Source organism: Chaetodon trifascialis, chromosome 14, assembly GCF_039877785.1.
Source record: "Chaetodon trifascialis isolate fChaTrf1 chromosome 14, fChaTrf1.hap1, whole genome shotgun sequence".
NCBI classification, from domain to species: domain Eukaryota; kingdom Metazoa; phylum Chordata; class Actinopteri; order Chaetodontiformes; family Chaetodontidae; genus Chaetodon; species Chaetodon trifascialis.
Genome location: NC_092069.1, coordinates 8235879 through 8250276, shown reverse-complemented (window position 1 = coordinate 8250276; position 14398 = coordinate 8235879). Strand labels below are relative to the sequence as shown.

Here is a 14398-nt window from a genome sequence, read left to right as displayed (position 1 = left end):
CCCCTGCCTCTGCAGACTTCTCTCTTTTCTTCAGGTGTCCTTTAAACCTTTTCACTTTCTCAGAAACCTAACAGTGGCTTTTCATGTGGCGGTGCACCGACCTGCTGCTTCCTCCAACCACGCAATATTCCAACATGGCATCCAGATCGTTGTGTGTCGATTGCAGGGACGCGTCATATTTAGTGTTCCCTAATTGCGCACACACATATTCATTCACCAGAGTGCCATGCAGGGGAGCAGGAAACAGGAAAAGGCAAATCACAGAGAGTCGGTGTGAGACGCCGGCTCGACGCTCTCTGTGTGACTGCTGCTCTTCTCTCAGCTCTCTCCAGGACACACACACACACACACACACACACACACACACACACACAGCACATCATGTCGTTGCTTTATTATGCTCCTTCCTCCGTCTCACCTGCTGTCCTCCCCTCTCACCTCCTGTATGACTCACTGCAGTATTCTCACCCTTCTTCCTCCTCACCCTTGCTATTTCCTCCCCATTTTTTTTTTTAAGTTCTTTTCTTCCCTCGGCAGCTCGCTTTTCTTTGCACCTCTAAACTCTCAGCCCCGCTTTGTCGGGGTGACTTTAAGTAAGGGCTTGAAAAGTATTTTTGGAACAATAACTGCTATTTTGAGCTCGTGCGGTCCTTGAAGCTCCTGTGAAATCAATTTGGTTCATTTCAGTGAAATGTTCGACAAACTGCGTCATCTGTCCAAAGTTTCTTCCTCCCTGCTCGGCCAGGTTTTCCACTCATCCGCCGTCCATCCCTCCCCTCCTCCTTTCTCTTTAATTCCGCCAGCGCAGTCTGTCCCTCCACTTTAAAGGAGCCATATTGTTGTTATTATCATTGTCTCTAACTGGATCAGTTACCATTAGACCTGAATCTTTCTCCTTCTGAGGCCCATACACCAGCTCTCTAACCCAATAGAAAACCCATGGGCGCTATTACAGATGGCCAACCCATTCACAACGTACCCTCACCCACACACACACGCGCCCGCTGAGGTACAAACACACAGATTTCATTCTGAAGATTCATTGGCCTAATCCCATCACACACTCAAACAGGGACACATGCACTTACATACACACATTGCGCCTGTTCACAACCAATCTTATCAAACACACACACACACACACACACTCTGCACTCATTGAAAATCCTCGGTTATTGGAGCTCACTGAGCAAATGGTTGGGAGATGATGGGACTGAGTTTTATGTGTGTGTGTGTCCCCGAGAGACTGTAACGGCCGCATATGGCTGTCATTACAGTTGGATGTATGAGTATGACTAAGGAAGAGAGGGTAAATGTCATTCTGTCAATGAGGTTATCTCTAATAGATGGACAGCTGAAGTCCTGGTTTCCATTTACTCCGCTCTCTGCTAAATCCCCTGGCCTCTCTCTTTGAATTCACTGCTGAAGGCTGTAATAGCAAGTGATAAAAGGTTCTTTCTTTTTTTTGTGGGAGCAGGGGGGTTCACCATTATTCACTAGATTCACATGGAAAAATAGGTAAATGGCCTTAGCTTTATTTTACAGTGTCTGATTATTCTTTCATATGCTGTTATTTAATTCCACTCTGATACTGATGTTTACTTCATATGGAGGCATCTGTGTCCTTGCTTGACCTTGACCTTTGACCTCAGCTATGAGGAGCGCGCCCGATACCTCGAAACCATCGTGCAGCACCACCAGGAGCCAACCACGTTTGAGGACTACGCAGCTCGAGTCTACAGTCCCGCTCCCTGCACACACCTGCCCTCTGACACAGGTAAGACTCAGCTTTCCGCTCTGTGAAACATCCAGTCGCCAGCAGAGACACCTGTCAATCAAATCCTCAATAGCAGGCTTTCAGGGAACCGGTGACTAATGCAACTTGAATTGAGAATTCAGAACTGATGGCAAGTGACATTAAAACATACAGTGTGAAGAAGCTAAATATTGATAATCAATGCTTCGTGTGTGTTTGGGTCTGACATCTGAGGTTCAAATAATGAAATGAGATACTAACAAGAAAGCCTGCACCGCCTATGTTTTTCCTGGATTTGCTTCCAGAGATTCAGTCTACATGACTTTATTTTATTTTAAAGAAATATAAAGATCCTGAGAACAAAGACAAGCGAGCCACACTTAACTCTACTGCTTTCCCTTTGTCAGTACCATACCATAATGATCCTGCCTGCTGTACTGTAAACTACCAACCCTCCTGCTTCTCTGTGTTTTGAACTACAGAGCTCACACACACACACACACACACACACACACACACACACATAGTGAGCTCACAGTCTGATTCACAGTCTGATGAGTCCTGTTTTCTGTCCAAAGCTGTGCTCAGCCTTCTTCTGTCTCCAGAGCATCTCTGAGGAATTAGCTGACATCTGATCAGCTGTAGAGATGCCAGTCATGCACACGGCCGTATTCCAGTGTATGACTCTTATGTGTATCCTGTTTGATGGATACTGATCATTTTTGTCTGGTTAAATGCAATTTAAAATAGTCTTTTGACTCACACATAATCAAATGAATCAGCGTGGCAGTTATGTACAATAATGTGAGTGTAAAACATAAAGGAACACAGCTGTGTATGAACACAACACTGACATGATGGTTTACTTGATGGTCAAGCAGAGGTGTGACTGAGTGTTCCTCTAAAAATGTGTATAATTGATGATTGATTGTGTTTTCTTGGCCAACTGCTCGTCATCTCACCAGCTTTTGTGTAAAAAATATTAATAATTATCCAATAACAATCAACCTGCTTTGAGGCTGAGTAACATGTAACGCTGGTATTGTCCCCAAATGTTCATTCAGAATATTGTGTGGTCCTCGACTCCCCCGTCAGAAGGAGTGTGTTGCTCTTTGTTGGGTTGTAAGTGTGTTGTTCAGCCCCAAATGTCATTTCAGAGCACAGGATCAGAAAGTTGTTTGGATAATAATATATTCAGCCTTCTCATTGTCATTCATTCATCTCAATACTCAGAATTCAGACTGTATTTCTGACTAAATCTGAACATATAATCCTGTGCTCTGAAGTAAACCTTGCTCAGATTATTGCAGACCCCCTCCTCCTCCTCTCCCTCTCTATCTCCCTCTATCTCTCTCTCTTTCTCTCTCTCTCCCTCTATCTCTCCCTCCCTCTCTCTCTCTCTCCCCCCCTCTCCCCCCCCATATTAACTTACAGGTTCCCCTCCCTTAACAGCACAATGATCAAACATTCTTCTCTCTTTTTGTTGTTTTAATTTCACCTATTTTGTTCATTTATTTGATTATTTTCTTTTCTTCACATTATTTTTATGATTTGTTTACCCCCCCATTTTACTTTTATTTATACATTTTTTTCTTTTTATTTTGTCTTTTTCTTTTTTGTTTCCTTTTTTTTTGTCTCCCTCCTCCCCCCTCCTTTAGATCGTAATGTCTCACTTGCCTATAGCTAAAAGGTAAGCCTGGTCACATGATTGACACGCCCCGTTCTGATTGGCTCTTCCTACTGATTATTCAGTCTAACCTGTGCTCTCCTCTGACTGCTCCACCATGTTGTCTTTTCTCAGTATTTCTCTGTCTGTTTCCTCCTCTGTGCTCTCCACAGTTTAAGCAGGTCTGCATGTGTTTAGAGTTGGACTCTTCTGAAAAGGAAGCGTCATTGTCTCCTCTGTGCCTGCAGTTTGGTATGACCCGTTACCGCAGTGTGCAGTAACAGGGCATGAGATTACGGGTTGTGTGTGCGTCCACCTGATGACTGTCAGACTGAGCAGAGATTCTTTTCATTTCATTTCAGTTGCTTTTCATTTTTTTCAGCATGAAAAAACAACAGCACCGTTTCATACCAAACTGCACTCGACGCACGATGAAAGTGACACTTCCTTTTTCTAACAGTGTGAGATAATCTGCTCCTTTGTGTGCTCGCTCACTCACTCGGTCATTTTCCTGTTTGTTCTGTTAACCTGCGATGTCACGCTGACCTGGTGAAACTTAACCTCCAGCCTTCTGTACGCTCCTCTTTTCCTGGTTTTGCTATGATGTAGTGCTGTAGCACTGTGCACACGCGCACACACAGACTCTTTAAAGTGGGTTTGCATGTCTAATATAGGTCCACACACACACACACACACACACACACACACACACACACACACACACACACACACACACACACACACACACTGGATGTGTAAGTTCTCTGACTCCTTGACTGCAGCTGTTTGTTTTGATGCATTTGAAATAAGTAAGTTAGTGGTGGGATAACTAAAATTAAGCATCATAATAATGATTATTTGTTCAAATGTTTTCCATGTCATCATATGTGTGTCCTTGTTGCGTCCAGTGTTTTGTGTTTGTCTGTTACTTTCTGATACCTCTTTCTGTTGGACTGTTTCTGTTGGACTGTTTTTCTCATGTTTGTTTTTATTCCTTTTCTTTCTATTTTATTTCTTTTCTCTGACCATCCCTCCACTCTCCTGAATTGCTCCTTTTCCCTCTTTTTATACCTTATCTCCTTTTATTTTATTTTCCTCCCTTTCCCTGTATTTTATTTCTTCTCCTTCCTCGTGTCATTTTTTTCTTCTATTTTTGCCTCTTTTTGTTACTGGCCCTTCTTGCCTTTCCTTTCCTGCCATCTCCTTTCCTTTCCATTCCCGTCATTTCCTTTCCTTTCCGTTGCCTTCATCTCCTTTCCTTTCCTTTCCTTTCCTTTCCTTTCCTTTCCTTTCCTTTCCTTTCCTTTCCTTTCCCATCATCTCCTTTCCTTTCCTTTCCTTTCCTTTCCTTTCCTTTCCTTTCCTTTCCTTTCCTTTCCTTTCCCATCACCTCCTTTCCTTTCCTTTCCTTTCTCCTGCCATCTCCTTTTCCCTTCTCTCCTCTCCTCTCCTCCTCTGTAGAAGAGCATAGTGTTATGTATCTAATGGTCCCTAAACCAGTAGACAGCTTTAACCTGCTCAGGGTGAAGGGGAAGGGTCTGAAGCAGAAAGTCCTTCATGCTAGCTGTGAATGGTATGCTTTGTAGATAGAAACTCAGTTCAGGTCCTGATCTGCTTAAATATCATCTTTAGACATAATGGCCGCTTCTTTTTCTAATCTAATTTTCTAGCCTCTTTTCCCAACAGCCACTTTAAAAAATATTACCAAATTTTACTTTAATGTGACACCATGGTGCTCAACATCCATGTGTTTTATTTAGTGCTGTTTGGGCAATCAGTAAGTCAGTATTTGTTTGTACATCCAATCCAGTGAGAAGCATCACCTCTACAGTGTCTTATAACTCAGGTCTGAATGGAGCTTCTCATCCACTCATAGCTGAACAGAGACCAGCGTTAGCCAATGAGAGCAGAGCTCCAGAAGAGGATTGAATGACATTGAAAGAGTAGATAAAATAGTTGTTTGCATAGCTTCAGCACTTTGCTTTTGTGTTGTCACTAAATTTAAACACTTGTCCGGCTCGTGTTGCCTCAGAAGCAGACAGCGCGAGGCAGGTGTTAATTATGTGATGTCAGCAAGTTTATTTATACAGCTTTTAATGACACATCCAGCCTCAGAGGGCCTCACTGCCAAGACGTCAGAAAAGACAACATGTGGCCTTCTTTTTCTGCACGTTGAGCTGTGGACTGTTTCTCCAGCATGCAGGTGTATGGAGCAGGAGAGGCAGTTAGTGTGAAGTCCCACAGCATTTGTCCCAGTATAGAATAGAAATTGAGTAAATAGAGCTTGTATGTCTCTTTCTAGCTGTCTGTCTGTCGTTTTTTGTGTGTGTGTGTGTGTGTGTGTGTGTGTGTGTGTGTGTGTGTGTGTGTGTGTGTGTGTGTGTGTGTGTGTGTGTGTCACTCTGTCTGTCCTGCCTGTGTGACTGTAGGGGTTTGTGCAGTCTGCCTCAGGAGAACATCATGGGGTGTGATGTAATTTTCTTGTTGTCCCTTCATCCCTTTCTGCTCTTATTTACCTCCTTCCCCCTCTCTCTATCCTTGCCTCCCCCATCCATCCACCCTCCTCACCCCCATCCCCTCAACTCATCCCTCCCTTCACACTCTCCCCTCCCTCCTCCTCAGGCTCCTGCCTAGAGATTCTTCGGGGAGAAAGTCCGGCTCTTGGGGAGGCCGGGAGCGACTCGGCGTCCCCCATGTCTCCTCGGACTAGCAAGAGCCGCATGTCCATGAAGCTGCGACGCTCCTCTGGATCGGCCAACAAGACTTAAGATCTCTAGATTGACTAACACTTAACGTGGCGTCATGTCTGATCAAGCAGTCAGACTCTTAAGTCCTTGAAAAATGTTTCTCCAGAGGAAATTCGGCCTACAGTTGCACTTAAAAAGTACAAGACATTAAACGTGACACACGTTGAAATACACATCATCCAGCATGCTGCCGTTCTGATAGGACACTGGCCTTGTATGTACAGAACGCTTAGACGCACAGTTGTACTCTCAAAAACATATGTAATAGTGTTCTGTGGACTATATTATACCGTAACTTTATTTTGAAACTGCTCCCAGCTGCTGATTTATCCTGAGCTTTGCTGTCAAAAACCCAGTGGATCCAGTGCTGCAGCATGCCGACCTTTGCCACAGTAGAAACAGCTGCAGCTGAGCAGCACAGTATTACTTCATAATAATCTGTGCCATGTTAGAAATCGCTCAAACTGCAGTGTAACCGGGACTGCACAAAAAAACAAAAAAAAAGTGTAAGTGTGCCACATCATACTCTGAGGTCAAACTGCAGAACAAAGAGAAACAAAAGCAGAGACTCTTCAGTCCGTGTCGTCAAAAGTCGCTATTGGGCAATCTGTATATTTGTACTATAATCAGTCCATGTGTGTACAGACAGAAACACGAGTTTTGATACAAAAAGGTCAATTTCAGAGTGGCTGCACCTACAGTGCTGCTTGAAGAAGGAAAGATAAAAGTCTATTTTTGTTCTCAGTACAGCATTAGGCCTGGGGTCGCTTTCAGTTCAGCCCTCATCACATGTAAATAGCAACTCATCTATTTGCTAATAACAATATAAAACCCTGTCATTGTGGACGCACTCGGCGTGTTTGAATCCCGAAGAAAAATCCCCTCCTGACCCTTCGAATGAATCCGTGTGAGAAACAGTGTTAAAGTAATGATGGAGGGACTATTTCAACGCGCTGTCTGCAAAGCTAACGAGACGTTACTGATCAAAGAGGAAGCACTTGTCGCAGAAAGTTTCGTTTTGACCTCTTTTTGTTCCTCATGCTGTAAAATGTGAACAAGCACTGATGTTCGTTGCATTTATTTTCTTCCTTTTTTTTTTAATTGACTGTAAATTGTTTTTTCAAGCCGAACAGGAATGTTGCTGTATTTTTAAGTTCAGTGTCGCTCCGTCACCTGATGCAATCGAACCACAGCGTTTCTTTCTTTGTTCCTTTGACTATAGATATATATATATATATTCTGTATATCTATATATGTATGAGTATAAATATATATATATATGAATATCTATAAGATTGTGTACAGTGTGAGGAGGCTTGTTGTGTAAATACTGTCCTGTGAGAAAAGCTGCCAAAGCCAAACTGTGGTTTAACCTCGAATCACATATCCGCTTCAGTGGGTTGACACTACACGATGTTACGTTTCAGTGGTTTTTCCTCTTCATAACCAGTTTGCACTTCATTGTCTCGGAGTTTAAAGGAAAATTCATTCTTTACTGTTAATATGCGTAACCTTAGTACCACGGCCAGGCGGGGGGAGTTTAATGGAAGAGAACCATGGTTTTTTATTGTTTGACATTTTGCTGGACGGGGCTCGGCGGGGGTGTTTTTGGTGGGGAAACAAGAGTTACTGTAAATCCAAGGCCAAAGAGGGGAAGAAAGGAAAGAGGTCTCAGCTTCTCATCAGTTAGATACGAATGGTTCTGTGCTTTTTGTTTCACGCTGCTCTTATATATCGACTCATCCCCGGTCCAGGTCTGAACGGAGGGGATCCGCATGTAATCACGAAATGTAACACTAAGCTTGACTTTCATGTATTTTAACGCCGTCATTTCACACTCCGTCGGCTCAGCTCGGCTCAAATACGGCTGACAAGGTTTCAGATCAGCGTTCAAGTACTTCCGTCGTGTCCTCCTTTTCAAATGACGGCGTGTTTTCCGCACGTCTCGGTGATTTCCTGTTTTCATGGCCTAAAGGAAACAAACATATGAAAGATCTGCGTTTGAAAATGTGGATCTGAGTTCAAGGTTTTGCATCAGACCTCACTGCTGTGTTTTCTGTTACTGTTTGATATTTTTCTGTTTTATTTCAGCCATAGATTCTCCGTAGAGAGGAACGGGATTGTACCTTTTTTTTTTCTTTTGCCCCCTTTGTGGGAGTTGAAATTGTTAGCTTTTAGACATTTGCCAGTCAAATTCATGTGGTGTTACTTTGTGAATATTTGAAATCACTTTGAGATTTGAGTTGTCCTTTTAAATTATTGCTGTTACACCTCTTGTTACTGCTGAAGTCCAAGCACCATTGATTGGTTGAAGCACGTGGGCCAGTAGCCCCACTGCACTCTGGGACTGATCTGAACATAGACTACAGCTCACCTGCCAGTCGCCAACTGCGTCTCAGTGTGCGTGGTTACATCCTGTTAAACGCTCTGACAACCTGAACCTGTTACAGTACAGCCTGAACTCTGTCCAAGTGCCGACACCACACAGCAGCGCCCTGTTTACACCTTTTGGATTAAAATCCCTGTTTCGCCACATGAGCTCTGGAGTCACAGTGCTGCTTTTTATGTGTCATGGAAAAAAATTGGAAACACTTCAAATTTGCAGATTTAAAATAGGATTCAGTGTTCAGCTCAACATGATGATCACTAAAACAGATGTATTACCTCATAAATTTGTGTTTTCTTTTTTAGACTAAAAACTAGAAGCAGCAACCGAAACGTGTAGAAAAAGTTATCCAAAGCCTTTCACCGTTACAGACGATTCATATCAACCACCCTGAGGACTTCAGCCCTTTTCACCCAAATCTGACATCTAGTTTGTCTAAATGTGAGGGGAAAGGTCAGACTCTTTCTTCTGCAGCCATATCAACTGCAGAAATGTCCCTTCACAGACGAATATTTGGAACTTCTGTGCCTGTGTGGATGGATGCTCAGGATGCTGTGATGGATACAGGTTCAGCTGTTGTCCACACGTTAGCCTGGGACAAAGCTGATGTATGTAACTACTGACTGTACATACTGCATGACACCAGTTCAGTACTAACTGCATGTGTTGATCATGTAACAGCTGTATCACAGCACGCGCACACACACACACACACACACACACACACACACACACACACACACACACACACACTCCTCAAACTATGTTACTGTCAGACCTGTAGTATGTAAATGTGTTATGTCTCTTTTGGACACAGAGTGATGACGGAATTTGACAATAAATGATTCATACCACTGACTGATTCATGTGTTCAGTGTGTGTGTGTGTGTGTGTGTGTGTGTGTGTGTGTGTGTGTGTGTGTGTGTGTGTGTGTGTGTGTGGACCTCATGAATCAGTTGACAGAGCAGGACTCTTCTGCATTTATACTGTATTAGCATTTATTGACAGTAATTTTGAATAAATTTCACATTCAACTTGAAACATATCAAAATAGCACTGTATAGGCTTCATAGAATCACAAATACATTTTTAGCATCATGAAGGCATTTAGCAAATATTTCAACAGGAATTTACAATCGATAAAGACAAAAAGACATCTTTTACTAGCAGTACTTACATTAAATGTTCCATTTCAGTATGAAAATATTTTATAGCAGAAGTTTACCGGCACATTTACTATAAAAGGCATGTAATGGTCTGATTATGTTCTCTTTTTTTATTGTTCACGGTACATTAAAACATTTTTTAAATAGAGTTAGGACATTGATTCTGTCTCCTGTTCTTGGGGTAAGGAAGGTCACTTTCTAAATGTAATTACAGGTCACTACATATTACGCCAGAATGTAATGTAACATACTAGACTCCTGCTGAGCTTCAGTGTAATCTGATTACTTTGCCACAGACGCATGTTTAACGGTCTTTCAGGTGTAGAGGGAGCTGTGTCATTCATTGTTTATATGGAAAATTATCCCCTCTTACTCTAATCAAGTCTCATCAAAATGGGATTGTAGTCAAACTACGGTCGGTCCATTCTCTCAGGTGTTCATTAACAATAACCGCTGCGTTACTGTGTTTTCATGTGAGATCATTTACAGAGTGCTGGGTGTAATATGACAAGATGCAAGAGAAGCTGAAAAGAGACGGCGTCCTCTGTGCCAATGCAGATAAAGACACCGGAGAAAGAAAATACAGAAACGACGTCTGGCCTCAGGTGTTGTCACTGGTTTCAGTACCATGGACAGGGGTTGTGGTTTATTTGTACAAGTTTCAGTGGGACGACGGTTTAGTTTCAACACCATGGACAGTTCTGGTTTAACTGGCAACACTATATTTAAATGCCGAGTTTCAGCTGCACAGCAAAGGCTTGTTTGCGTTTGCTTTTGGTGTCTTCCGTCAGTTCCGCGGCCACAGTTTGCATCGTTTTAGTGTCACTTCATCTTACGTAGACTCCCTGTGAAACAACTGCGACGTCAAGATGCTCACTGACATACAGACAAAAGGCACAGTGACTCAACCGTAATCCTCGTCCAGTAGCACCCATTGATTTGACCCCAGCTGAAACAAACAGGCCTCAGTCCGCATTTACAATAGAAGCATCGCGGAAATAAATAAGTACTTCAATGTGAATGGAAACAGCTAACAGTCACAGTTAGTAAGTTTGTCCAAAACAGTCTGTTGAGTGTCTATCTCGCGCGCGTTTTACGGTCGCACGGTCATCTGCAGCAGCATCACCTGTCGGTTTTCGGTGGGATGAGACTTGTTGATGTGTCTCGCGAGCCCCGGGGAGCTGAAGAATGTGGACGGACAGTGCTTGCACGTGAAGATCTGCTGCTGCTCGCACTCCCTGGTCCCGCTCTCTTCTCCTTGCGCGTGGAATATATCTGGTCTGAGTCCTCCTCCCAGCGCTCCCGCCAGCAAGTCGTCTCTCATGGCGTGCCACAGACGGTGCTTGTCCCTGATTTCAACCGACGGGAAGCGCGCGCCGCACAGGTGACACAGGAACACCTGGCTCTGCCCGCCACTGTTCTCGCGCACCTGGCCGAAAGATGACGGGGGCGGAGACGCACGAGCTGACATCTCGTGCGCAGCCAGGTGTTTCTTCAGGTAAGCCTGTCTGCGGAATTTCTTCCCACAGTACCGACACTCGTACACTTCCTCCTCCGGTAACGACTGGACAAACGGTAACGGAGGGTGCGGGAGTGACGGCGGCTGCTGCTGGGGCAGGTCCGCGCGCTCGTCTGGGTTGCCGTTCAGTAGAAGGAGGCTCGAGGGTGGGCTGTCTGCCGCTCTCACCTGCTGCTGGAGGTCTAGACAGTTTTCAGTCGGGTTCCGGTAATTGAGCGAGGAATCATAGTGAGGAGGCGCGAGGCTGTCGCTGTCCGGGCTGTCCCGAGCCCGCCCGTGGTGGAGCAGCAGCAGGGACGGCTCGCGCCTGACGCGGGAACTGTCCAGCGCTCCGTGGTGCTGATTAGTATTTATGCGCAGCAGTTCGTTCTCTTTGCCCTCCATTTCTACCGGCTGCCTCTCGTGCTGAATGAGCCCTCGTGCCTCTTTTAACGGCTGACTCTTGTTTGACGGAGTCTCTCCTCCTTGGTTGTTTACGGGACGAGGTTTGTGCCAGCGACGGTGGGAGGCCAAGTTGGCGGGACAGCTGAAGACTTTGTCGCACTCGGGGCACCGGTACTCCACGCGCACTATGCGAGAGCACTTATGCTGCGCGAGGGAGAAAGGGTCGGGGTACTCCTCTTTACAAAGCTGGCAGATGAACTCTCCCAGCGGCTGATTCCCCGCGGGGGCAGACGACTTCTCCCGCTGTCTCCTCATCTCGGGACACTCTTTCTTGATCCGCAGACCCAAAACCGGCGAGGTCGTGACCTCATCCTCGAAGTTAAGTTTCCGGTTCACTTTGGGTTTCTTTGACGGGTTGCCCACGGACTGCTTGTTGTGTCTGTTGCTGCTCAAGCGTTGGTCCGGTTCAAGGAACGAGCGTTTTCTCGCTGCGTGATGCTGCTCCTGGTTCATCAGCGTCAGTGGCGGGAACAAGTGCACATGACCTACATTCGGGTCATATTTGTCATTGTGCCCGTAGGAGTGCGCGTGGCGGCTGCTGGTCGCGAGGAGCCTCTCGAAAGAAGTCGATACCGAGGTCGGCGTGGAGCTCACCAGGAACGGCAGCTCCGGTAACTCCGACACTGGAGATGATGTCAGGCACCTGCCGGGGTACAACGGCTGTTTCTCTCCCTCCTCGTGCTGCTCCAGCAGTCTCGTGCCGACCGGTTTAACGGGGCTGCAAGTCTCTGTTAATGTCAAATCGCGGGGAGGTGGAAGGGGAGGTGGGAAGGAGTAGGAGAAATCACCATCTGGAGTTAAAACGTCCACCTCGCTCACCTGCTCCTCCGTCTCTGGTAACTGCGCGCGCCGGTCCGCCTCTGCTTCCAGCGCGGACTCCACGTGCGGGCTCCACGCCTCTCTGACGCCCGCGGAGTCCTCGCGGAACACCGGGAACAGTCCACCCGGCCGTTCAAACTGGAAAACATTCAACGCGCTGCTCTCCTGCACTGCCTTCAGTTTTGTCACCTCAGAGTTCTCACCGCTGTTGCTGTCACCGTCATATGTTCCAGGTTTGTTATTACTTTTTTGTCGTGACCGATATGAGGCTGAGCATCGCCGGTTTCTCTTCACCAAGAATCCTCGAGGCATGGTGATGATGATAATGATGCTCGGCGCGTGGCACCACCAGGCGGAAAGAGCAACAACTCTTGTATCGAGCCCACTTTCAAGTAGAGCTTTGAAGTGGCAAGTGGCTAAGAGAGAGAGAGAGAGAGAGAGAGAGAGAGAGAGAGAGAGAGGCGCGCGCAGGTGTGATGAGAGCACGTGAGAGACGACAACAGTGTATGTGGTGCGCGTGTTTGTTTTTATCCACCAGCCTCTCTTTCCTTCTCGCACGCGCCCGCGCACATACATTGCACACTTGAACAATGAGTTTTTGCCATTTGCCATCGACCCCAAATATTATAGGCCTATTTGTTTTTTGCGCACATTAGTGGACATTTTTAAATTAAATATCAGACCTAAACGTGGGCGCACCTACAGTTTGGGGACAAAATAGAACAATGACTAATTACTGACTGAAACAAAGGAGATTTGGTCAAAGTTAAGTCCCAAAATGACTGAGTTGAATACCTTGAAATAAACAGGTGGTGCCTCATGGGATAGGCTACACTGTATAAACTATATAAACTTTTTTTTTTTATTTACTTGGTACCTTTGTCGTTATATGACTTTGTTTTTACTGTTGTTGGTCTGTGATTGCTCTAATGTGGCTCATAATGTTGTGAGCAAACCTTTGTGTTATATTAAAATATTAAATAACTATTATTATTATTATTATTCACAATAATTCTACTCAGTGAATAGCTCTCCTCAGCAGAATTAGGCTTTTCTGAATGCACTTAGCCATTTTTCTTGCTGGGGTGTGAAATAACACGTTGCTCTTGCTCCCACTGATCGTTTCCTCTTATTTCTGGAAGCTGATGCGCCTTCACCTCTCACATGCAAACATGCAAATGGATTTTAAAGAATACCTGATCAGATTTGTGTGTTGGGGTCAGTGCAATTAGAAACAGCATCCGTGGGGACTCAAACACAGATCATATCTTTGTAAGAGCACTAATGGACCGTTTGTGTCCTGCTGAAGTGTCTGATTATCTGTGTCTTTGTTGTTGGTGGGAATACCTCGGGCATAGCTTTCCCTCTGTGTGTGTGTGTGTGTGTGTGTGTGTGTGTGTGTGTGTGTGTGTGTGTGTGTGTGTGTGTGTGTGTGTGTGTGTGTGTGTGTGTGTGTGTGTGTGTGCGCGCGCGCGCGCGCGCACATATGCGTGGCCTTATCTAGAATGGCGGCGCTGTAAAGGAGTGAAGGACAGAGCGGGAGACGGTTATTGTGTGTGCGTGTGTGTGTGTGTGTGTGTGTGTGTGTGTGTGTGTGTGTGTGTGTGTGTGTGTGTGTGTGTGTGTGTGTGTGTGTGTGTCTGTGTCTGTGTGTGTGTGTGTGTGTGTGTGTGTGTGTGTGTGTGTGTGTGTGTAGGGACTATTCACACCCGTCCTCCCACTAGAAGCTGCTCTGGCTGATAAGAGATCGGAGGGAGATTCATCCATCCATCCATCCATCCATCCATCCTCTCCCCCCGGGTTAGGCCGGCCCCTCCGCGCGGGCCAGGCGGTCTATAGCTCGGCCAGTGGGCTCAGGCCAGCCGGCGTCGCTCCCTGGAAATCAATCAAGGCGA

General features: G+C 45.5%; 2 protein-coding genes across 7 annotated transcripts in view; one reads left to right on the top strand and one right to left on the bottom strand.

The window, feature by feature from the left end:
- The window catches only part of ralgapa1 (Ral GTPase activating protein catalytic subunit alpha 1), a 63550-nt gene extending 54140 nt beyond the window's left edge, over nt 1-9410 (top strand). For 5 of the 6 annotated variants that reach the window (XM_070978621.1, XM_070978626.1, XM_070978623.1 and 2 more), the window contains 2 exons: nt 1653-1777; nt 6045-9410. In XM_070978621.1, coding sequence (XP_070834722.1) covers nt 1653-1777; nt 6045-6190 — 271 coding nt within the window. In that variant the 3' untranslated portion in view covers nt 6191-9410. Of the gene's footprint in view, nt 1-1652; nt 1778-3414; nt 3447-6044 lie in introns of all 6 variants that reach the window. The other variant, XM_070978622.1, reaches the window with a different exon arrangement.
- A 128-nt stretch (nt 9411-9538) lies between these two features.
- On the bottom strand, nt 9539-12859 carry LOC139342436 (insulinoma-associated protein 2). The gene has a single exon (XM_070979528.1). The coding sequence runs from the start codon at nt 12813-12815 to the stop codon at nt 10815-10817; it is 2001 nt and encodes a 666-aa protein (XP_070835629.1). The 5' UTR covers nt 12816-12859; the 3' UTR covers nt 9539-10814.
- Between the last annotated feature and the right edge of the window lie 1539 nt (nt 12860-14398).